This window comes from Neolamprologus multifasciatus, chromosome 13, assembly GCF_963576455.1.
Source record: "Neolamprologus multifasciatus chromosome 13, fNeoMul1.2, whole genome shotgun sequence".
NCBI classification, from domain to species: domain Eukaryota; kingdom Metazoa; phylum Chordata; class Actinopteri; order Cichliformes; family Cichlidae; genus Neolamprologus; species Neolamprologus multifasciatus.
The window spans coordinates 7,064,451-7,089,383 of NC_140451.1; the positions used below are offsets into that span (position 1 = coordinate 7,064,451).

Sequence of the window (24,933 nt, forward strand, 5' to 3'; positions counted from 1 at the left end):
GTATCCATCAAACAAGACACATACACCCACAAACACACACGCGCACACGCACAGATAAGGAGAGGTGAAGTGTCTTCGTGGCTAATTCCATCTGTTCCTTCATGTTTTGTTTTCTCGGTGCACACAAAATAAAACACAGACGAAGTTGAAATATGGGGAAAAGTTATCAGCTTGATTTTTTTCTTCTTCAACTTCGTTCAGCGTGTTCGTTCCGCTGGACAAATATTACGTGTCCCGCTGTGCGTAAATGGTTCGCTCCATCCGCAGTTTTATAAGCTCCTGAAAATCTCTTTACGCGTCACGGTGTTATCTCTGAGTCACAGCAAAGATGAGCTACGGAGACCGCTACACGTCGTCCTCCTATCGGAAGATTTTCGGGGATTCTCCGAGATTCCCCGTCTCTTCCTCTCGCACGAGCGGTGGGTCTCCGCGGGGCTCCCCGAGCCTTCGATCCATGGCAGCGTCGCGCAACAGCGCGTCCTCTGTGACCCTGTACAGACGGGGGGGACGGACCTCCACCTCTTTCTCTACGGTGCCTACCGCCTCCCTGGACTTGTCCCAGACCTCCGTGGTCAGCAATGAGTTCAAAGTGATCAGAACCAACGAGAAGGAGCAGCTGCAGGTAGGTGTGATCACAGCCCGAGAAACGAAGAGGAGTTGCAGGAAAGAATGCGCAGCAGTGTAAAGGGACCACCCCTGACGACGAGCTCACCGTGGACCGTTACACCTTACTGTTTACTTACCTGTCTAGTTCAGACAAGGTTGCAAGACTTAATGACAAAGAAGCAGATACTTCCCTCCGAGTTAGATGAAGACCAAAATAGAGCCCAAAGGAAAGTGACAGATTAATTCTGAAGGGCAGCAGACACATTCTAGACATGGATACAACAACTGCTCCCACGAGAGCCAACTTTGTTAAAAGTACTGCAAATTTTGGTATTGGCCAGTAAATAAATAAATAAATAGATAAATGCGCCTGTTTCTAAAGGACTTTGGGTCGACGTCTGTGGTTTAAATGTGTTATTAACAAAATAGATGTGACAGTCAACAAAAAAAAAGCTTCTGACATTTTGCACAGTGCATGTTTAAGGTATAATTATTCATTTATTATCAAAAAAATTATTTAACATTACTGAGTGGGCTACATACTGAAGTTAGAGGACAGAAACAAAGTAACAACGTGGACTGATTCTAGCGCTTTTCTACTCTCCCAGAGCACTAAGCGCTTTATACAACATGCCACATTCACACAAGCACTTTCTTCTGTTCTTTTAAGTGATTTCTAACTAACACTCACACTCCGATCTATGCATTGGAGAGTAACTTGGGTTAGTATCTTGCCCAAGGATATTTGGCATGCAGACTGGGGAAGCCAAGGATCGAACCACCGATCAGCAGATGACCTGCTCTACCTCCTGAGCTACAGCCACCACATGACAGGCAGCTTCCGGTTTGCTGCCTGTCATGTATTGAATATGCCAAATATTTTTTGGTAGTAAAAAAGTGTTTATTCTGTTGCACAGGGTCTCAATGACCGCTTTGCCATGTTCATCGATAAAGTCAGACACCTGGAGCAGCAGAATAAAGTGTTGGAGACGGAGCTGGTGACCCTGCGGCAGAAGCAGAGCGAGCGGCCCCGCGTCGCTCATCTCTACCAGCAGGAGATGAGGGACCTGCGCTCGCAGCTGGAGGAGCTGAACAGGGAAAAGAACCGAGTGCTGATCGAGAGGAACAACATGGAGGACGAGCTGCAGGTGAGAGAAAAGGACAGGCTTGAAGAGGCGAAAGGAAGAAGTTTCTCCTCTGTTTGAATTTGAGTTAAAACAAACAAAAACATAGACTGTACTTGAAAATGGACACCAACATTTAAATGGATAGTATTAAAGAGATCATCTCCAGTACAGTTGTTACAAAGGGGGGAAATAAGAGGAACTGCAGTTTTTAGCTTCATTCTTTCAGGCATGAAGGGGGCAGCTTGTTTCAGAGCTAGAATCCACATTAGAATCAAACTTCTAGCACTTTCTCACTTCTTAGCCCTGCTGTTTTGTCTCATTTTAGAAGCTAAGTGCAAAGTATGATGAGGAGGTGAGAGCGAGGGAAGAAGCTGAACAGACCCTGAGGTCCTTCAGAAAAGACGTGGACGATGCCGCCGCCGTCCGCCTGGACCTGGAGCGCAGGGTGGAGTCCCTGATGGACGAAATCTCCTTCCTCAAGAAAGTCCATGAGGAAGAAATTGAGGAGCTGAGCAGCATGATGGAGGCGCAGCAGGTCTCTGTGGAGGTTGAGCTCGCCAAGCCGGACCTCACCTCAGCACTGAAGGAGATCCGCAACCAGTACGAGTCCATTGCCTCCAAGAACTTGCAGTCGGCTGAGGAGTGGTACAAGAGCAAGTTTGCGAGCCTCAGCGAGCAGGCCACGAGGAGCAACGAGGCCATGAGGGCCAGCAGGGAGGAGATCAGTGAGTTCAGGAGGCAGCTCCAGTCCAAGACCATTGAGATAGAGACCCTAAGGGGTGCCAACGAGTCTCTGGAGAGGCAGATCTCAGAGATGGAGGATACACACAATGCTGAAGTCACAGCAATGCAGGCAAGCAAACAGTACCTTTAATGCAGTCTTTTGTACATTATGTTATGATTCATGCATAAACCTACAGTTAAAGCAGAACTAGAACCACAAATTCCATGCAGTTTTTGTGAGACATAAACAGCAACAATAAGAGGCAGAAATACTGTGCTACTCATATACGCTCGTTGGATGAAGGATTTTTCGATCATACTTGAGTAAGAACTGAAACTGTAAAAAGCCAAAGTTGAGACAACTTCTTTTAAAATCGTTTGGGAGAAATCTTGGAAGGAGGTCATAATTATCTGTAAACCTGTAGAATAATAGGATTGAAAGTCTGCAGATATCAAGGTCAAGTTAATCATCAATTATGTCACAGCTTGACTAAAGCTTTTGGCTAACAGCACACAACCCGGTGTCCCCATGGTGTCAAGGATTTAGTAAAAGGAATCCAGCATACAGATAATCCTACAGAATAATTGTGATCAAAGACTCTCTGAAAGCTGTTTTTTAAATACTCTCAGGGTTTACCGTGACATTCATTCAATAATTAGATCAGATCGATGGTGTGCCTGTTAATTAGAACCCATTTCTTATTTTTTATGTATCTCAACTGCCCAACTTAAACCCAATCTGAACAACTCAACTGTAAACATAATGGAAAAAAATTTACAGCCACACTCAAAGTTTTAGCTAAAGATAGGCTTAGCCTTGGTTGTTTAAACCCATAACGTCCTTACACTTCATGTAACTATTGCAAATTAACAGCCCTCAGCATCTTAGTGGTGTTCGCTTTATTAAATATTTTCAGGCATGAACATGACATGCACATCTGATTATCTCTTTCACTAACTGAAATTTGGGGGCTAGGGTTTTATTTTTTGTGTCTGCCACTACCAAACCCACCACTGACCACTGGAAATTGACCACTAGTCTTTATTTGAGAAGATGCAATATTCACTACAATATAGTTCAATGAAGAAGAAAACTACCACTTTCATGTTTGTACCATTAAAAACGATGCTATGGCGGTGAGATTGTTAGCTTAGTTTAGCATAAATTAGATCATAAAGAAACAGGGGGACTCTGAGAGCCTCCTTATGAATCAGTAAAAAGACATATTATTCAGTGAGCTTTAGAGATGCTAATAAAAGCATTTATTACATTTGGAAAGGTCCATGCTAGTTTTTTTTTTTTCATGTGCTAGGCTATGCAAGCTAGTTGCTAGCTTTAGCTTCAGAATTAGCAAAATTTTTTCCTCTAACAAAAAATTTAAAAACAAATTCACAAAAAAATGTATTGAGGCTAAAATAGGGGGAACTTGACTATCTGTAAAAAGTTTTGGCTCTGTTTTTGGGGGGAATGAATATTTAAAACATGTGTAAGCTGTGGCACAGAGTTGACCTTTGGTGTGTGGTCGGCAGTCTAATAAGCCTCTGTGGCTGTAGCAGTTCTTAGTGAATTAAGTCTGAATGTCTATTAGCTTAACATCTGACCTGCTCAGTCGGATACAGGAAGGCCATCTGGCTTTCACTGGCTTTTTACGGGCAGTAAAGCTCAGTCCAAAGGTTGTTGAAACAAAAAGGAAATCCCTTAATAAACTTTAGAGGCGTCTTTATTACAGGAAACTACAGGAAAAAGAAATATCACAGAAAATGACTCAGAAAACAGAAAAAGTATGGCTACTGATTAAAAAAACCAATTCTATTTTGGTGTCATTCATTTGACAGTGCTGATATTCTACATTTATTGTCTCATTTCCATTGTAACAGGACACTATTAGCCAATTGGATACTGAGTTGAGGAACCTGAAGAGCGAGATGGCTCATCATCTGAGAGAGTATCAAGACCTGCTCAATGTCAAGATGGCCCTGGACATCGAGATTGCTGCTTATAGGTGCTAAGTGGATTCAAGAAAATGCAACCCTATCTTTTAGCTTAAAGAGCAAATAACATATGTATTGATTAAAGGTATTGCTTTAGTTCAAAGACCACGCAGAATAGCACTGTCTGATGAGGTTTTCCCAAAATAAAGTTCAAATAAACCCTCTTCAAGTTACATGTACTCCCTCAGTCTCATTGAAACTATAACTACGAATACATAAATATCGTTCCTAACAATTAATTGGCACGTCCATACAGTAGGGAGGCTTTAATTTACCCTCATACCAGTTGCAGAAAAGTAAATGTCAGTGTGTTAACCTTTTATTGAAGTTTCTCTGAAAATCAAACTGGCTATCTCTTGATGTACTCTATTTGTGTGCAGCTTGACATTTGTTTCCTATGATCCTGTAAGGAAACTGCTGGAAGGGGAGGAGACCCACTTTAACTCAGGGATGTCCTTCAACTACAGCTACCAACCTCGAGCCTCAACCAGCTCCTCCAGGAGGGAGAAAGAAGGAGGCGCGAAGGAAAGCTTCAAAGACGTCAGCGAGGATAAAGACGAGGCGGACATCAACTCCAACAACTGAAGATATACGGGGAAATCTGCCATCATAGTTGTTTAGTCTGAAACAGATGTTTTGGAAGTAGTCTCTAAAGTCAGTGTTTTGAGTCATAGTCAGCATCCTGTATTTGACATTTATGTTGTAGTAAATATCTCCATTAACAACCGAAGAGAGCTAACATGACACTCCAAACATTAACCTTAGTACTAAATGTTAATGGGGAATCTTTCATTTTGCTGCTGCGGTTTCATGCACTCAAACCTGCGTGTAATGAGAGGAAATAGACATTGCTTAGACTTGAAGGCATGGCTTTTATTTACCCACAAATTAAGGTTGTCAGTTCCACTTGAATATCACTAAAATGATAAGCAAATAAAATTACATGACTGGAACTGTGGTTTCTTATGATGACTCGAGGTGGCAGACAGATGTTATACTTTAATGAATGGAACAATAAATCTAGCTTCTCCAACTTCTTTCGTGAGTTTCTAACAATTATCAACAAGCTCCTAATCATGTGTTAAGCAAATAACTGTCACCACATGCTTTCTATAATCTAATGCAGGGGTGGTGATCATAAGGCTTGGCTTTGCTTGGAAAAGACTCCAATCTGGCTCACTGCATGGCTTTGGAAAAATAGTTAATAGAAAATCAAATGATGGAAAGTTCCTGTTTTTTTCACTACCTACCATAGAAAAAATATTTGTGAATGATTTTACAAGATAATCTGGGCAACCAGAACCTTTTCTACAATTTTACACATTTATTTCTTACAATGAAAGCCCAAAAAGTCGTGCTGGCATATTTCTTTCATTTACTATAGCTGCTTTGTTTTTGTTTTTTAAAGATGTAGAAACACAGATGCAAGGTTAAAAATGTCCCTTTTCTTATATTAACCTCCTGGGACCTGGCGTCCACATATGTTGACATCACATTAAGGGTTATTTAGACCAAAATACTCAATTTTGCTCTACAGGGCCCTGATATCCACTTACGAGGACATTATACTGCTACTGTTCTATCAAAATTTTAAACAAATATCCTCATATGTGGCTCTCATTTTTGTTAGAAACAAAAAATCTGCTAATTCTTTGTTTTTACATTCATCAGGACCCAATCAGCCCAAATATCAAAGAGAAATGAAAAATGCATGCCGTGGAAGAGTTCGGGTCTTAGGAGGTTAAAACATTTCAGAGACTAAATGAGCAGTTAAACCTCTTTACACTGACAAAGAGGAGAGTTTGACTTTGAGACGACAGTTGTGATTTGCCACTTCATATATGACTGACTTGAACTGGAACGGTCCATTTTAAATGCAAAATGAGTTTGACGTCCCTGATCTACAGGCTTTTATTGCACAGTATGTAGTGGCCGCATGTGCGTCACTGGTGGAACATTGACACTAGTGTCCTTTCCCCCATAGGAACCATGCAGGTTAGGTGTACTGTTTATGGACAAGTGGATCCATAGTGTAACGGTTTACACGTTTGCCTAACGACAAGCAATTTCACAGATTTGAGCCCAGAAGGAGACAAATGCTTTTGGATTTTTCATAGGAAACTACTTAATACGCTAAATTATAAAATCTGAACAATTTAAAATGCTTTAGTCCATCCATTCAGATCTTTCTAAATCTCTAAAAACACAGATCAAGGATGAATCAGGAAATATTTCTCAGTTGTGCTTTTATTAATTCAACCTGAAAAAAGCAAGTACAAACATTTTTTTACCAAACCATATCAAAGACTTTATACAAACTCCCTTTAAATAACTGCTTTTGTACTCAAAGTATTTTTGAGCTGATCAGTTTTTTCTATTAACAGCAGAAGGAAGTCAACAGCTCTTAAAAAAAACTATCAAGCTCTAAGAAGCAAGCGTTAACATACAGAAATCTTTGGTAGTGGCAGTCCTTTTCTTGCAGCCCTTTAAATCACAGCTTTGTAGTCAACATAAATCATTAAAGACAATCCCTGGGTTGCAAAAAGTTGGGTAAACTAGACAGATGCTGCCTATATTGCTATAGCAGCTTTAAGAGTTTCAGATCCAGTCACAGTGGTTCAGTCCAGTTTCCGCTACAGAAACAGTAGCAAACAGTTTTAAACAAATCTTCAAACAACAGCCCAGCAGGAACAGAAATGTGTCATCTTCATTTATCAGGTCAAATTCATGTTATACACGTGGACACCAAGTAGTTCAGATGGATGTCATCTGTGTCCAGCAGATTTGTGGTAACTATGAACTAAAGCTAATCATCTTGTTTGTTAAAAATTCAATCAAAACAGTTCATTTTCCAGTCTGCTCAATAAAGAAGTAATACATTAAAGTTTGCCAGGTGCCAAATGTGGCTATGTTCAGGTTTGAATTTTATGTTTTGTAATCAGCAACAATTCATTAGAGTCTAATATCCAAGACCTTTATGAAGACATGAGTCTTATAAAGAGAAACAAAGACAGTCAGTTCAGCAGTTCAGATCATGGCTAAATCCACGCCTCATATTTAAGACTGGGAGGGCAGCACCAAGCCAAAGTGTAGCACCAACAAACCATCCTGGAGGAAAGACAAACAAAAGCAAAGTGATTACTCACAGGATGATAACCCCAGCCTTCTGTAAAACTTCCAATGTTATTACAGGTTAGTCCTACTACGTGCTTTTCTGGTTCTAACCTGTAGTGCATCTTCGCCCACAAAGTTCTGTACTTCTTTGAGTGACTGGTAGTGATCTAGGAGGTGATCTCCACAAACCACATCTACCTGCCGGACACACACAGACAGCATTACAGACCATCACAGTGATGTGATTCCAAGCGAGAACATTGGGTAAAAATCTAGGCATTCAATCCAGCTGAGGTACAAAATTCTGGATTTGCAGTTTGTAACAGATCCTGACAAAGAAAAAGACCTTCAGGAGGAGTGTGGCCATATTTATCAGGAGGAAAGGCGAAGTCTTTAATTTCAAGAAATCTGTACCAACTGTTGAACACGAGGGCAAAAACAGCTTCAGTGGTTTAGATCTAAAAAAATTTAGGAAGCTTTGAGAAGGCTGAAGTTGGGACCTCAAACCTACTCACAATACAAAGCCTGTATATAAGTCCTAGCTGTGCTAGCAAAGCAAGCATTTTAATACAAATCCACAAATCCTGCGCAGAAGACAGGTCAAACCTCCTACCAGTTATCTTACCACAAGTATAATTTGGACACTTCTCAGTAAACTCAAAATAAAGAAAACTTTGCATCAAATTCATGAGTCCCCCCCCCTCAAAGACATAAACATACTTCAAAGAAATTATTCTAATAGCGACATCGCCTTGACATTTCTCATTGTGTAAACTTTGGAAGCAGGACGTAGACACTAGAGCAGGGCGATATGACCAAAAATATTTATCACAATATACATTTGAAAATTTGCGATAACGACATAACTGATGATATAATTTACACTAGAAAAAATACTTTTCAACTTTATTAGTGCAAAAAAAACCATCAATGTATTTTCACCTAAACAAGCAGCTGTTTTTTTATGTGCATTAACGTTATATAAAAACGTAACAGTGCAAAATGTCTTGCTGACAGTTTAACCAAAAGGCATTTCCAGTGGAAATTGGCCGACATATCCTCAGCATAACCATGTAAAATATCCACAAAACTTAAAAAGAGGTTATACACACACAATACGGTAATATTATGTTGAAGCACAGTACGCCTCCGCGAGGCTCCTGCCTACGATAGCCGTAATGCTCCGACAATCCATCAAGCGGTGCGGCTTCGTAGCTTAGCAAAGTCGTGCTAAAACATTTGACAGATTTTCGAGCGCCGTGTACATAAAGTCGTTTCGAGGTCAGTAAACACAACCAGAATTCATACATAAGGCACACGGGATTATAAGGGGCACTGTTGATTTTCTGAAAAATCAAAGGATTGATTTTAAGTGTGCCGTATTTTCCAAAAAACACGGTAATAACTACGGCCCGCTAGCATGCGCTACGAAAAATAGTGCTTTGTTGTGTATCTGACGAACGAAAGCCAAACCAGTTCCACACTGAAGTTGCAGCATTTTTACAAACCAGTTCCGATTCATCCGTTTCATTCAACGATCCACTTTCGCTCTTCTCATTCTGCGTCACCGCCATGTGCGTATGTAAACAAAGGCACTGTGCATGCGCGTTTTACCCATATTCTATCGCAATATTTCATTTTCCTATCGTTGCCCAACATTACACCGGTATTACCGTGAACGGTATGATATAGCCCAGCCCTAGTAGACACCTGGCAGTTATAAATTATAGCGCAACAAGATGTAAAAGCTAAGGTGAACCTCAGACTGTTGGAAGATCTCCTTCATTAAAAAGTGACCTGTAGGTTTGTCTAGACAGGAAACCTTAGTGTCACACTGAGACCAGGAAATCAGTGTAAGCTGCTAATCCTCTCCCCTGTGTTACGAAATACAAAACGCACAAATACCTTAAAACTCTGATCACAATTAATGTTTCTCTGCTGGAAATGAGGACAATTCTGATATTAAGTTTATATATTTGCAGCACAAGTCATCTCCTACTGCAGGTTCACTACTCTGAGACAGAAATATGGTATCACTGTTCTAATAACTAGACTCTAATCAGATTACAGTTGTATTTAAGGACTCTGTTGTCCTTTAGAAGCCGGCAGCCTGCTGAGTTTTGACCTGAGCTGCTGAGTCATCAATGTTCAGCTTGTATTCCCTGACGTGTACACTTGCACTCCTCATTCCTCTTATATTTTGATGTCTAGATAACTTTTCCACTTGTCTCCCATCAAGATGAACTGTTGGGAAGTTCTCATCAGCCAGTGAAACTGAAGAAGCCTCATAGAAGAAATGGGAAACATCATCCAGACAATCCTGATAAACACTCAATAATTCTCATCATACGGCTTTTAGCAGAGCTCAGACAGACAATGTTTGATGGTAGTTACCGGGTTACAACAAGGACCCTACAGCGCCACCAGACACTCCTCCTCTCTCTCTTTGATTGGAAATAAACAAACGAGTTGGAAAATAAAAAGCCGACAGCTGTGCTAATCAACACTGCGTCATTGTTAATAAGAGCAGCTGTATGTTTATGTAGAATACATTTGAATGCAGCAATGTGTGACCACATCCTGCACTGAGGCGTGGACGGTACCACGGGAGGAACCAAAGCTAAAGTTAGATAAACTCAGCAATCCCATCTGATACTCTGTGTGTTTGCAACGTCAGCTGGATAGTGTAGTGGTAAGACTACTAAGTCACAAGTTCGATTCCCACCCGGTATCCAGTAAGGGTCCTGGCTAGACCCCCCCATGCTAAAACCAAGCCCTGGAATGGCGCGGCTATGTCTGCAGCTCGGACAAAATAATTTCACTACATGTTGTACTCTGTGTAATTGTGTATATGATAAATAAAGGTTTGCTAGTTTGTTCATACACAGCACAAAGTGATGTTTAAAATACGATTTGATAAGTGAAGAATGTGAGTAACAGCACAGGAAATACTTGCTTGGGCATTGTTTACCTGTGCTCAGTTTTCAGTGTTCTCCAATGAGTTTCTGTATTTTAGACTACTCAACTGGTCTTCTCTCTTGTTTAATCCACAATGTATGTATACATACATGTATAACAAACAAATGTATAACAAATGAGTCACCCTCGACATCCCTACTTACTATCAAGATATGCAGAAATGCATCTCTTGCCCCACTGCAGCTAATAAAGGGTCCGGTGAGTTTATGTCAACCAAATATCACTAAAATAAACTGCAGGAACAAATCAGAGCGTTAAAAAGCCTTAATGCTGTAACATTCCTGGAGTGCAGGTTTCCATGCAAAACAAACCGATTCAATGTGCATCATCCCCCACAGGTGTATGCTGCCCTGAAGTGTGCAAAATGATTGAGAATACATTTCTTTATTGGATCATGCATTTCCTGTCTGCACACCCTTTGACAGCCCTGTGGGCTCATAGATTGTTCCTACTTTAGAATAATATCCACACACTTGTTGTTCTCTTTAAGTGAGCAGTCTTGCACCGAGCTGTAACCCTGGCAGATTCACCTGGCAAGATGGGCTCAGCTCCATCTTCCTCCTGATGAAGAGCTCCACGTGTCGAACGGTGGCCTCACCTGACACGCGGACGTACCGCCTCTCCAACGGCTAAACGGAAAAAACAGAAACTGTTTAAGACACATTTATAAAACCAAGACAACATTTTCACCCTCTCTAACTGACACCGATTTCTTGTTGTTAAACGTTACACTGAAACTGTAAGTGAGGTACTTTTTGCTCACTGTTTCTTGTAGCCTAGCCATGTCATTGCCCCCTCCCACCCACATAAAACCCCAAACTAATGTTACAGTAAGCAGGCTTGACGTTAGTGAGGAATGCGCTGCAGCTGCCAGCATTGAGTCCTAAAACACGGGAAAAGACTGAACCATTTAAACTTTGTAGCCTACAGATATATGAGAACCACAAAGGAAAACATGAGACACAACTAGGGATGGGTACCGGTATCTGGTGCCATGATGGCACCGGTTCTGACATAAACGGTAGTAACCAGACCGAAAAGCAGCGCACATTTCTGTGCTTTATTTCGGTGCTTTTTTTTCCTGAGCTGTGGTACACTTTCTTCTTCCTTACATTTATATTGGCGGTTGGCAAACAACTGAAAGGTGCATTACCGCCACCAACTGGTATGGAATGATACACTTTAGATTCTAGCCAATCATTTTACGTTTCCGGATAGTAGGCGGGTCCATGTACGTACATTCTTTTAGAGCAGAGCTACAGATTAAAAATGCCCAAGGCGAAGCGGTCAAAAGTCTGGCTGTACTTCACAGCAAAATATGCAAACTCAGCAGCCTGCAACAAGTGCTTTAAGCTGATACTGTCAAAGAAGGTAACTCCTCAAATCCGATGAAACACCTGGCGACGGATAGCGGTTTTTTTAAAAGCCGAAAAATGCGCCGTATTTGATAGCTTGCTGCAAGACCTCACACCAGCGCATCGACTGCGGGTGGGTTGCCTGTTATCGGACCCGGAGTTAGCAACATCCCCCAAAAACCCGAAGAGGAGAGTCCTGGCCCCTAGCCCTGCCAGTGTAGCAGAAATGATGACGGATGATGATGCAGCAGCAGCCGTTCTTCTCTGCGTGAGTAGCTTAGTAGGCTAACCACGTTATTAAATTAATGCATGTAAGGTGAACTAGCAAACACCATCATAGTTACATGCAGCTGTCTTCTTGTTTGATGGCAGATACTCCCTTCACCCTGGCCAAAAAGGCTAAAATGACCAAAGAAAAAGTGGAAAACAGCTAAACATGAGAGGTTTTTGGACAAAGTTTGTGTTTTTTCCATTGATTAAGCACTGCTTCCAGCCAAGAGTGATACCATAAATCCCCTATAGCTGCAGAAAAGGCTAACATTGTTATCTTTTTACAAAAAAACAGCTGAACATAAGATGTTTTTGGACCAATTTTGTGTTCTCCATTCTTTAAGCACCGGTTTGAGCACCGTTTAAGCACCGGCACCGTTTCAAAAGTACCGGTTTGGCACCGGTATCGGATAAAACCTAAACGATACCCATCCCTAGACACAACTAGCCTTTAACAGGTCCTGAAATCAACGGCACATAAGTGTTATAATCATCTAAAAGCCTTCATATTAAAGACTTTACCTTGTAGTTGCAGATGCCCTCTTCAGCCCTGAAAACAAAGAAGAGATTCAAGAGATGTTCAAGTTTTTGGCTGTAAAGAAGCTGTCAGTTTGAGACAGTGGAACCACCTGCTGGTATTTCTATGTAACTGCACAATAAACCTGAAAAACCCATGTTTAACTTCCTTCATCTCAATCGTTTTTCAAATCAGATCTTTAATGTAGGTCATATTTGAGTATCTGGATGTCAACTTATCTATAAAACAAAAACATTAAAATCGCGTTCTGCTTAACCTGGCTGCAACTGACGCCGACACCAGGTTTAAGCAGCAGGGCTGAAGCACTGTCCAAATATGACTGAAGCAGAAGAGTGTCTAAACAAAGCCTTGAGATGTGGAGCCAAAAACTAAAGGCACCCATCCTTTTACGAGTCTCTCATAAAAGCATAAAACGATTGTCCACCATCCTGCTGACAGCAGTGACTGAACTCTCAAAACAAGAGCTAGAAAGACTGACCACAAGTAAATTGATTGGGAACAGTGTTATTCTCACTAATGATTAACAAATAATAAAATAAAAACAAACAACCATACAGTACAAATGTTTACCCAACAAATTCCAGGAGCAGAGACACATCCAGCTCTGGAGGAACGGTGAACACAGACTGAGGAATGTTGTCCTTCTTCTGCCTCTTTATAACAGCAGGACATGGAGGGGAGACGATCACTGCAAGAGAGGAAGGAGAACCTTCAGCACTGCTGTGCTCCATCTTTACACTTCCAGTTCTTGATCTGTAAATCTAAAAAGCATTTTTACTCGTTTCTAGTCTGACATTACTGCGCTTAAGGAGTAACACAGGCTGCACAATTATAGCACAGCTCTAAAAATGTCAACTCTAGCACTCCGTCTATCTTAAAGTAGCCCTTTAATGAATTCTAATCAGGATATGAGAGCTGACAGAGCAAATATCCACAGCAACAGAAATTACAGCGATACATCAAATTTGGATTTTGCATTTCAATCATAAGGCATCATCAGGAGAAGAGAAAAATGTTTGAAAATGAGCGAGAGGGGGGAGCCCTGAGGCTTCGGGCTTCTCTTGGAACTGCGTCTGTGTTTAACCCTTTAAAGCCGGTCGGAGCGGGCACGCTCCGTTTTGCGTAACTATTTTTAAATCCCGGTAGAACTGCAACCACGTAAGCTAGCGCAATAATTTTTTTTGCATATGAAACCGGAGGAGTTGCATCTTATGCCATCAGCTTGTCCTAGGTCACGGTTTCCTTCCACATAAAGCTTTGAAAAAAATGCATAAAAAGCACTTGCAGCAACAAAAACATAGTATTCCAGAAACACGCTTTGCCGATCCGATCAGCTGTTTGTAACACTTCCTACGTCCATCAGCGCGAACTATCGCATGTCCACCATGACCTGCCCGGAACCGGAAGTGACGTCATTTTGCGGAAATGTAGTTTTTTACCATCAGGGCCTCATGAGCCTATACTGGTGTTTTTAAAAGTTATGTTTGACTTTATGACTTTCTGTGTCGTTTCTGGGATGCTTAGGACTCATATTGCACTGCTGGAAATAGTTTATTTTGATGCACATGCTGGTTTTTTTTTGCAAATTTGCAGTATAATATTTATTTTCATTTTTCCTGCAGTATATAAAAATTGGTGTATTTCAAAAATAAAACTATGAAGACACTTAAAATAAATTTCCTGTGATGGGAAACTATTTTGTGCAACTTTTTGTATTTACAGTTTTGAAGGATAAGCCTCTTAAATTTCTCTAACTAGAAATATATGTTAAAAAAACAAAAACGATTTTATATTTTTTTGTAGTTTATTGCACTTTTTTGCAATTTATGTAATTACTATGCACTTCAACAGTTGAAACATGTTACCTGGTTTTGGTACATCCAGTCCTCTCTCTTTGTAAAAGCTGCACATTTGTTCTCTTTCAACTGCATTTTTGGGGGGAGAAAGAGAGAGATCACATTAAAATGTGGACTGGAAAATGCAGCACATCAAATATGCTTCATATGCCTACATACTTACGCTCTTCCAAGAAGGGAACCATTTTATAAACAATATCCTGAAGTTGTCTGTCAGGCCTGCAGGGAAACGAGACAAACCTGTGAATCTCATGTCTCAATGCATATTCGTATTAAACATGGCTAAAATTTCCATTGGGGAGGTCAATGCGTGTTCAAGTAGTCCCTGGAAAAAGGTAAGCATCCCTTACAGCATTTTTTCACTAGTACATACTCAGCTTGAATCGACTCAGGTTTTAGGGTTTTTCATTAGGTGGTAGCACCTGGTATCAGGTAGATCACAATATACATTTGAAAATTTGCGAGAACGATATAACTGACGATATAATTGACACTAGACAAAATACTTTACGACTCCACAACTTTATTAGTGCAAAAAAACAAAACAAAAAACAAAAACGAAAAATGCATCAATGTATTTTCACTTAAACAAGCAGCTGTTTTTTTATGTGCATTAAAGTTATATAAAAGTTTTACAGTGCAAATGCAAATTCCTCGCTGACAGTTTAGCCAAAAGTCATTTCCAGTGGAAACTGGCCGACATATCCTCAGCATAACCATGTATAATATCCACAAAACTTAGAAAGAGGTTATACACACACAATACGGTAATATTATGTTGAAGCACAGTACGTATCACTCCGCGAGGCTCCTGCCTACGATAGCCGTAATGCTCCGACAATCCATCAAGCGGTGCAGCTTTGTAGCTTAGCAAAGTCGTACTAAAACATTTGACAGATTTTCGAGCGCCGTGTACATAAAATCGTTTCGAGGTCAGTAAACACAACCAGAACTCATACATAAGGCACACGGGATTATAAGGGGCACTGTCGACTTTCAGAAAAATCAACGGATTGATTTTAAGTGTGCTGTATTTTCCAAACAACACGGTAATAATGACGGCCCGCTAGCATGCTCTACCAAAAATAGTGCTTTGTTGTGTATCTGACGGACGAAAGCTGAACCAGTTCCACACTGAAGTTGCAGCATTTTTACAAACCACTTCTGCTTCATCCGTTTCATTCAACGATCCACTTTCGCTCTTCTCATTCTGCGTCGCCGCCATGCTTTTTCCGCCATGTGCGTATGAAAACAAAGGCACTGCACATGCGCATTTTACCCAAATTCTATCGCGATATTTCATTTTTTTTTAGCGTATACCGGTATTACCTTCAACGGTATGATATGGCCCAGCCCTATTATCAGGTACCTTTTTAGTGCCTACTCAGCCAGGGTGCCACGTGATTTGAATGTTCTGAAATGTGACATCAAAAGACTGACTGGGTAGCCAGTGGCATCATTCGAGTCATGAGAGCGACTCCATTTTTGGAGACATTTTTGAAACCCGGCTACACAAAAGCCAACACTGTGCTCCCAGAATCTGACAAAAGTCATAGACAGAGCAGCAGGTATTCATCATCTCGATGTCCTCCATTGTTGTGTTTGTGTTATGTACAAATTACGTAATGGGACTTTTAGCCGCGTTGCTATAACAACCCCATGCACATTTAGGAGGTACTCAATTTTAATGGAAAACAACCAAAACTGAGTCAAGTTGACACTAATGGATGGTAAATGGTAAAAGGACTGGTTCTTATATAGCGCTTTTCTACTCTTCTGAGCACTCAAAGCGCTTTACACAACTTGTGAATTCACCCATTCACACCCATTCACACAAGCACATTTTTCCTAGGTGCTTTCTAACTGACATTCACACACATTCATACTCCGATGGATGCATCGGAGAGCAATTTGGGGTTAGTATCTTGCCCAAGGATATTTGGCATGCAGATTAAGGGAAGCCAGGAATCGAACCACCAACCTTCCGATCAGTAGATGACCTGCTCTACCATCTGAGCTACAGCCACCCTACAGCTGCTAATGGAAAAGAGACATTAGTTACACGTCTCTAGGCTCAGGCTGCTGGGGTCACTGTGATAGACTCTAAAGCACTCATTTCTTCTCCACTCCACATATAAAGCACTTTACAGATAGAACTGCGTGGCAGATCAGCCTCATACGATACAAGACAAATCAACATGATTGGCTGAAACGCAGCACCAAACCATGACAGGCTGTAAGAACTCACTGCTGTACCTCTCTCCTTTTTTGACCCCTTTTGAAAAAAGCACCTGAAAGTTGCTTAGATGATTCCTATATGACCAAAATAGTCAGACTCACCTGATGTTGTAAAGAGGTTGTGTCTGATGGACAACAATGCTGCACGTGGGACACTTGTTGCTGTAGAAGAAGTGCTTCACAATGCAGCTTTTGCAAACTTGGGGAGGAAAGAAAAAGCACAAAAAATACTTTTCAGACATCAAATACTCATTTCTCACATGCCCACAAACATTTTTAAGTATCATTTAAATAAATCATTTACAATGCAAACTATGCAAACAGACACTGCTCCATATACATATTTCATGTATTTGTGGCAGTTACAAGAGTTTTGCACAGCACTGCATAAATGCTGATACAACCATTATTCCCACCACATTAAATCATTAAACGCAGCAGATAAAGATGTAACTCACATGTGTGCAGACACTCTGTGATGGTGGTGGCATCTATGAGGAACCCACAGCAAAGGGCACAGCGGATGTATGGATAGAACTGATTAAGGGGGAGCGTGGGCTGTGGAAATGTAAACAAACCAAAGTAAATGATTAAATGATTTTAAAAAAAAATCACTATAACCTTATAATTACTATGCGTCAGCTACTATTTATATTAACGTGTACATTCCGTGTAGTGCATTGTTCTGCTAAGTTCAGTGGGCAGGACAGCTCTTGAACAGTAGATATAACTGTCAGAACAGCAAGAAAAGCCGCCTCCATTATGAATAAACAGCAGGAAAAAAAACACACAGGTGAGGGAAAACACCTGTAAACGCACCTCGTCCTCGGAGTCGCTGTCTGATGCGTTCGCTGACCCTTCATGACTCCTGCGACCTAACGGAGGCGATGACATTCCCGCTTCAAAACCCTTCACTCGTCTCTTTTAGTTACGGCCAAAATGGAAACTTAAACAGCTTCCTCTGACTAAATTTCAGCTTTGCACTAACGAGCGACGTTTTCTTTAAGTCTGGCTAAACTTGTTTTTAAGTTAGCCACGCTTGGCTAGGCGGCTAACGTTAGCTGGCTTATTACATGCAACACCAGAAAAAAAAACGCACGTGAAAGCGGCAACCGTCTAGCAGCTAACGTTACTGAAAATGACTAAGTAAAAAACATCCTTCAGACGTACTAGTGCCTAAAAGTTACATTAAACATAAAACTATATCACGTCCTAACTTAATGCACTTTGTTGCTTTCTTCATGCTCATATAAACAACTCAATTTCCCTCGCTCGTGTTCGGCGAATGGCGACTATATTACAACTTCCGGTCTGGGTACTTCAAAATAAATGTCATCTGACCCTAGACTTGAGCATAAATTATACATAAAACCTACTCTTTTCTTTATCACGAATATATAATTAATATACTGTATTGAATATATAGTGGCTCCCAAGTGTTCTTTAAAGAAACCTTCAACAAACAATTGTATGCCTGTCTTTATGTGTTTAAGTAGCTGCTGTTGTTAAGAAAGCAACTGAACCTTCACAGACTCTGACTCAGCAGGCAGGTTGACATGTGCCCATGAATGACTTTGAAAGTGTTGTAGCGAAGGGTTGACTGCGCTGTATGAGATACTTATGGCTCATGGAAATAGACACTTTGTAATGAATCAGTGAAATTCCTGTTAATCCTCCTGCACAGAAATTGGCTGTAATTCAATAGGCGAACAGCAGAGGGTGCTTCTGAGACAGTCTTCAATGAATTAGCTAGTAAAGGAGCTGAACGGCTAATTACTAGAACTCCATCCACACGAAATAAAGTCCAGGCAATGTAGTGACCAGAGATCATAGATAGAAAGTTAACTATAGGCTGTTGCTTGACTGAAACGTGGCAATAGCCTAATGATTTTGTTTCACTTAATGGCTCTACTCCATCTGAGTTTGTTTACATCTGTCAACCTTGCAACTCCGGGCGGCCTCACAATAATTCACCGCAAGCACTGGAAAGTTCTCCCTGTCTCTGCACCACCCTTCAACTCATTTGATAATGTCGCTACTTGGATCTACTCCCACTATTATATGTACTGTGTACCGGCCACCTAAGCCAAATACAGATTTTTTAAATTACTTTGCTGCTCTTCTCACTCATTTCTTGGTACTTTCCCCAAATTTGATAATTGTTGGTGACTTCAATATCCATATGGACAATGATAAAATCCCTCTTTCCAGAGATTTTACTTCTTGTCTGGAAAGGTATGGGCTTCTACAATACATGAAATTTTCTACTAATTCTAAAGGTCATATCTTGGATTTGGTCTGCTACTCTGGCGTTACCTCCACTCGCTGTAAAGCCCATTTGTTTCCAATCTGATCATACGTTTATTTCTTTTACTGTAAATACAACAGCCTCAAAAACCTGTACTCCCCGTGACATCACATTTAGGAAAATTAATAATATTAACCCTGCTGATCTTTCATCTGCCATTTATGATTTTCCATTTGTTCACAGCACCTCATCCCCAGATGAACTTGTTTCTCACTATAATGTCAACCTCCACAACCTTCTTAACATATTTGCTCCACTTAAACACCAAACTGTCGTCTCATTTTCCCGTTCAGCACCATGGTTTACTCTTAACCTGCGCCATCGCAAAGCTAAAGGACGCCAAATGGAACATCTGTTCAAGAAAACTGGACTCACCATACACAAAGAAATGTATAACGATCATATCTGCATTGCTTCAGCCAAATCTGCATACTACTCTGGTTTAATCAGCTCTAGTAAAGGTAACTCCAGGTCTCCCTTTTCATTGTTTAGTAAAATTACAAAACCTCCGGACTCATTCCCCTCTCATAGGACTCTGCTGACTTTTGCAACTCTCTTATATAGTTTTTCACTCATAAACTGTGAAGTAGACTTTCTGTTTTCCTCACTGTCTTCCTCCCAGTTATTTTCATTTTTACTCTTCCCTCCATAGCTGATGTATCAAATCTTATTCAAAAATCAAAATCCTCCACTTGTCAGCTTGACCCTCTTTCCACTGTGTTAGTTAAAGCTTGTCTTCCCTCACTGGCTCCTCTCATAACTAGTATTATCCACTCTTCCTTTAACACTGGAATTATTCCTCCATCCCTGAAAACTGCTCCTGTCACTCCAATTCTCAAAAAGCCGGGTGCAGATCCCAATAATTCTGATAACCTCCACCCTATATCAAACCTCCCCTTTATTTTGAAAATCCTTGAGAAAGTTGTTGCCTCCCAGCTTCACTCATACCTCAATGACCATAATCTCTACAAACAATTTCAGTCTGGTTTCCACCCCATTCATAGTACAAAAACTGCTTTGTTAAAGATTACAAATGACCTTCTGATGGCAGCTGATTCTGGTCTTTTAACCATTCTCATCCTTCTTGATCTTAGTGCCGCATTTGACACAGTTTCTAATAATATCCTCCTGAACAGATTAGCATCCATTGGCATTAGTCACACCCCCCTTGCCTGGTTCACCTCATATCTCTCAGACCACACTCAGTTTATCCAATTTAATTAAGTATCTATCCTGTTTCTGCTGGTGTGCCCCAGGGTTCAGTATTAGGGCCTCTTTTATTCATTATCTACATGCTCCCAGCTCTATATTTCCTCCAAACTTAATTTATCCCTTCCACCTACCTCCCTCTTGAACTGTCTTATGGAGATCAGATCTTGGTTCTCCTCCAATTTTCTCAAACTTAACAGTTGGCGTGTGTCGTTGGCACACCCTCTACCTTAACCAAATCTCACAGTTTCCCCATTAATATTGAAAATTTCCCCATCCTTCCATCCCCGCAGGTAAAGAGTTTGGGTGTCATACTTGACAATACTCTCTCATTTCAGCCTCACATTAATTACATAACCCGGTCTGCATACTTTCACTTACGTAACATTAACCGACTTTGTCCCTTCCTTACTCCCCGTGCTGTTGCCATCCTTGTCCATAGTCTTATTACTTCCCGAATCGATTATTGCAACTCCCTCCTATTTGGTCTCCCCAGTAAGTCCCTCCATAAACTTCAACTTCTTCAGAATTCTGCAGCTCTGGTCATAACTCGTACTCCCTTTAGAGCACAGGTGTCAAACTCCAGGCCTCAAGGGCCGGTGTCCTGGAGGTTTTAGATGTGTCCTTGATCCAACGCCGCTGATTTAAATGGCTAAATTACCTCCTCAACATGTCTTGATGTTCTCCAGAGGCCTGGTAATGAACTAATCATGTGATTCAGGTGTGTTGACCCATTGTGAGATCTAAAACCTGCAGGGCACCGGCCCTCGAGTTCGACACCCCTGCTTTAGAGACTATATCACCCCACTTCTTCAACAGCTTCACTGGTTGCCCAGGATAAACTTTAAAATATTAGTTCTCACGTTTAAGTGTATTCATAACCTTGCCCCTCATCTCTGTGATCTGTTTCATATCACCACAGTTTTCCGCTCTCTCATCTGCTACACTTAGCCTCCTGCGTCAAGTCACCTTTGTTTCCATGGTAACATAGAGATAAGCAGTCCTAATGGAGTTACATGTTGCACTGATATGACCATCACAGTTAAGACATGCTGTTATAGATAAACCAAAGCAGCATTTAGAACAGACATTCAGTGTTAGGGGGCCTTGTGTTAATGTAGCACCTCTCTGAGGAACATGAACCGGAAGGAACCACTGAACAGGAAAGTAAACATCACACGATCAGAAATAAATCTGTAGACTTACAGAAAGTACTCTCAGCTTACTTGGACTTTATCCTGTAATTTTTTTAAAAACAAAACAACAAACAGAGCTCGTCAGCTAATTCACAAGAAAGGTTTTTTCTGTCATTTTGTGAAATACCAACAGTAAAAACATATTTTTCTATTTTTTAACGGCTGAGCTCAATGATCTCTCAAAACAGGAATTGTTTTCAGTTATGTCATTGTTTACCTATAGGAAATGTATTTCAGCAGAGATGGGAACTGATAAGAATTCAGCCGTCCTGATTCCTTATCAGTTCACCGGGTTCTCATTGGCTCCACTCTCAGAGTCACCGTCGTCACTGAGCAGTATATCAGGCATTCATGCAAATTAATTGCTTGCTGTGGATGTTGTCTGTGCACATTGGAGCTGTTTCTGCTCTTATCAGTGTTGTTGTTGTTACTAAAAAGTATGTTAAGTACCTATGTTAAGTACCTACTCCAAGGAGAAAGTAATTCATTACAGTACTCATGACATTACTTTCACATTTCTCCATAAGAGAAGTGAAACACACTGTGTCATAACTAGCATTTAACAAAGTAAACTTATAGGCCATTGGCTAAACCTACACAAATCCCAATCCTAATGAGAACACAGATATGATCTTTCTCCTGGTGTTTAGATATGAAAACAACAATAAAAACCAGCAAAAAGAGAATTTAAAGTGACAGCAGCCTCGGTGCGTAGCTGCAAATTAAAACGTTGGAAAAAGAAGATTTCCAAGGACACAAATCATACTGTTCTGACAGCCACCTTTCTGCAAACAACAACAACAACAAACAAAAGGCATTCATTCCCGGCTGTACTTTGTATGTCTACAGTCAAATATGTGAAAACCACTTTTCTTTTCATGTCATGACTTTAAGTAACAGTAAGGCATTTTTACATTCACGAGTCACTTGAGTCCAGAATTGCTGTTAAATAGTTAAACAAAACTCATCACTCGCCCTGGACGTGTGAGTCCATGTTTTCTATTTCACAACATGAAATATTATTTAAAATATGAATGGGGTCTGAATGCCAAAATTAAGTTAGTTCTGCTGTATAGTGCAGATTTGCATCATGTTGCTAGGAAACAAACTGGTTTGAATCAAACTGAATTTATTTTCAAAGCTGTAACGGTGTCTTACTTTTAGGATTTCTGTCACAGGCCTACACTTGGTTACAACTCAGCTTATTTTACAAATTTGTTTTTGTTTTTCTTCAGTTGACATGTGACCAAATCTGCACTTAAAAGCTGTATTCTGAAATTACAGTTAAGTTTTTGATGCATAATTGCAATGGACGCCATCAGATATGAAAACTGCTATACACCCAGTGAGGTTTCCAAACAGACGGTTCCTTCAGACTGGAGAAATGTTGAGTGGACCAATGTACGTTTCCCTTCTGCTTTCTGAGGATCACAACAGGTCAACAGCTCTGTGCTTTGCTGTCTGACTCTGTGCTTTACTCTGACAGAAAATGAAAGTCTATCTGAATTCTGACCAAGCTGTTACTGCCAAGGATCTGCTCAGCATGTTCTCACCTTTTGGATGTGTCATCTGTGTTCAGGTAACTGTCTTACAAACGTGCTTTAGAAATGCAAAATTCACTTTAATTTGCTTCACGATTTTCCTCTCGTACTTCAGACGATTGTGAAAAACAATCACAGATACGGGATGGTGCATTACCGCAGTGCCGATGAAGCTGCCGTGGCTTTGAGGGAAATGAAGAGCAGCACCAAAGTCTTCTTTGTAGCTCAAGTAGGCATCAGGGAGGTCAGAGAGGGCCCCAAGGATAAAAGATCCAAACGTCCCCATCGAGCACCACCAGGCAGCTGTAGTTACCGCCCACTGCACAGACGTCCCACTCTGTGGGAACCACTGTTTCCAGCTTACAGACAGGTAATGAAACATTTGGACTCCCACAAAAAAGAAAAAAAATCTTAAGGTTTGTTTTTTTATGGGTGATGATGGATGTTTTGATAATTTTATGAAATCTTTTGTTTTTCTCTTGTCAGACTGTGTCTATTGAAATTGATAACCTCCCACGATCTTGGTATGAAACAGACCTGCTGCTCAGCCTCCTCCCTCCGACCACCATTAATGTAAAGGTGCTTACTCTCCAGCATTTAAAAGCACTGATTCAGAGAAATGCATATGTACAGAGCACTGAAAGTTTTAAATACTGTTTCTATTGTTTTAACATCTATGCTCTGTATTATGACCGTGCAGATATTTAAGAGAAAAGCCTGTGTGGTCTTGCCGGACTTCTCCAGTGCCTTGAGCCTCAGGGATTTGTTAAACAGTGCCCTTCACCACCTCCGCTTTATCTTTTCACCTCGTGGAAGACGGAGGTGCCCCACAGTGAAGATACCAGCAGCCGGCACCGTGCTCTGCTCTCGGTGACCTGTGACCTCTGCATGCTGTTACACATACAGATCAACACAAAAGCAGCAAGAACCCAACTTCAGTATAATAATAAACGTAAATGCTGCTGTAGAGCTGGACCCATTATTTCTGCATTACATGTGTTACTCGATTAAAACCAGAGAAAACAGGAGCTTAAAAGATGGGAAACAATAACAAAACCAACATGCACAGTGATCATGGAACCTGAGTGGGATATATTAGAGAGCAAGTGGCCATTTCTTCCTCAAAGATGCTGTGCTAGAGTCAGTAAAAAGCACAAGGTCCAAAATGTGATGGCTGGGTCAGCTTTGGGTATCTCCAGATCTCCAGTTCTTGTGGGGTGTTCCTGGTCTGCAGTTGTCAGTATGGTGAACTTAGAACAGGGCCATAGGCGGCTAGTGCTCACTGATGCATGTGGGGAGTGAAGGCTTGGCTGTGAGGTCCAATCCAACAGATGAACTAGTGTAGCTCAAATTACAGAAAACATTAATGCTGGTTCTGGTAGAAAGGTTTCAGAATACACAGAACATCACAGTTTGCTGTGTACTGGGCTGCATAGCTGCAGACCAGTCAGGCTGCCCATGCTGACCCCTATCCACCACTATGAGCACCAACAATGGGCACTTGACCATCAGAACTGGACCACAGAGCAATCCGGTCGTTAAGTGATGACGTGACGAATCCTACTTAAAGTAAAGTAAAGACTACTTAAAGTAGTCTGCGTTTAATATGGCTTTTGTGTTGTTAACATGTTTAATGTTTTGTATTTTCTTCTATTTAATCTCAAAAAGCTCCTAAAACAGTCAGTGATCACTGTTGACCTCCCTCGGCTTTTATTACTGCTAATCATTTATTTAAGCTCAGTTTTTAAAACCTTAGGATGTAACTACAGCCCAGCCCATGCAGCAGTATATGAATGACTAACCTCGTATTGTGGATGGCTTATCTCAGTTGTTCTCCTGGCTGAAGTTTGGTCCTTTTACAGCATCCTGCCATGTGATTAC

The 24,933-nt window shown here is 40.9% G+C and overlaps 3 protein-coding genes across 4 annotated transcripts; 2 read left to right on the forward strand and 1 right to left on the reverse strand.

Moving 5' to 3' along the window:
* Window positions 1–289: 289 nt before the first annotated feature.
* LOC146504942 (alpha-internexin-like) lies at window positions 290–5,481 on the forward strand. The gene is made up of 5 exons (XM_085182892.1): window positions 290–622; window positions 1,524–1,754; window positions 2,059–2,586; window positions 4,335–4,459; window positions 4,859–5,481. Exons 1-5 carry the CDS (start codon window positions 329–331, stop codon window positions 5,031–5,033), a joined length of 1,353 nt encoding a protein of 450 aa, XP_085039018.1. The 5' UTR covers window positions 290–328; the 3' UTR covers window positions 5,034–5,481.
* On the reverse strand, window positions 5,147–18,112 carry pcgf6 (polycomb group ring finger 6). Of its 2 annotated transcripts, none has more exons than XM_085182909.1 (10): window positions 17,606–18,112; window positions 17,257–17,356; window positions 16,901–16,997; window positions 14,724–14,779; window positions 14,570–14,629; window positions 13,275–13,392; window positions 12,689–12,716; window positions 11,072–11,170; window positions 7,674–7,760; window positions 5,147–7,556 (listed from the first exon to the last, which is right to left on the reverse strand). In XM_085182909.1, the coding sequence occupies exons 1-10, from the start codon at window positions 17,690–17,692 to the stop codon at window positions 7,506–7,508; spliced, it is 783 nt and encodes a 260-aa protein (XP_085039035.1). In that variant the 5' UTR covers window positions 17,693–18,112; the 3' UTR covers window positions 5,147–7,505. The 2 variants fall into 2 exon arrangements, with proteins under 2 accessions (XP_085039035.1, XP_085039036.1); XM_085182910.1 differs by having other exon boundaries at window positions 17,618–18,110.
* A 4,190-nt stretch (window positions 18,113–22,302) lies between these two features.
* Window positions 22,303–24,019, forward strand: LOC146504944 (uncharacterized). The gene is made up of 5 exons (XM_085182911.1): window positions 22,303–22,912; window positions 22,998–23,090; window positions 23,168–23,422; window positions 23,539–23,631; window positions 23,753–24,019. Exons 1-5 carry the CDS (start codon window positions 22,820–22,822, stop codon window positions 23,924–23,926), a joined length of 708 nt encoding a protein of 235 aa, XP_085039037.1. The 5' UTR covers window positions 22,303–22,819; the 3' UTR covers window positions 23,927–24,019.
* Window positions 24,020–24,933: the final 914 nt, after the last annotated feature.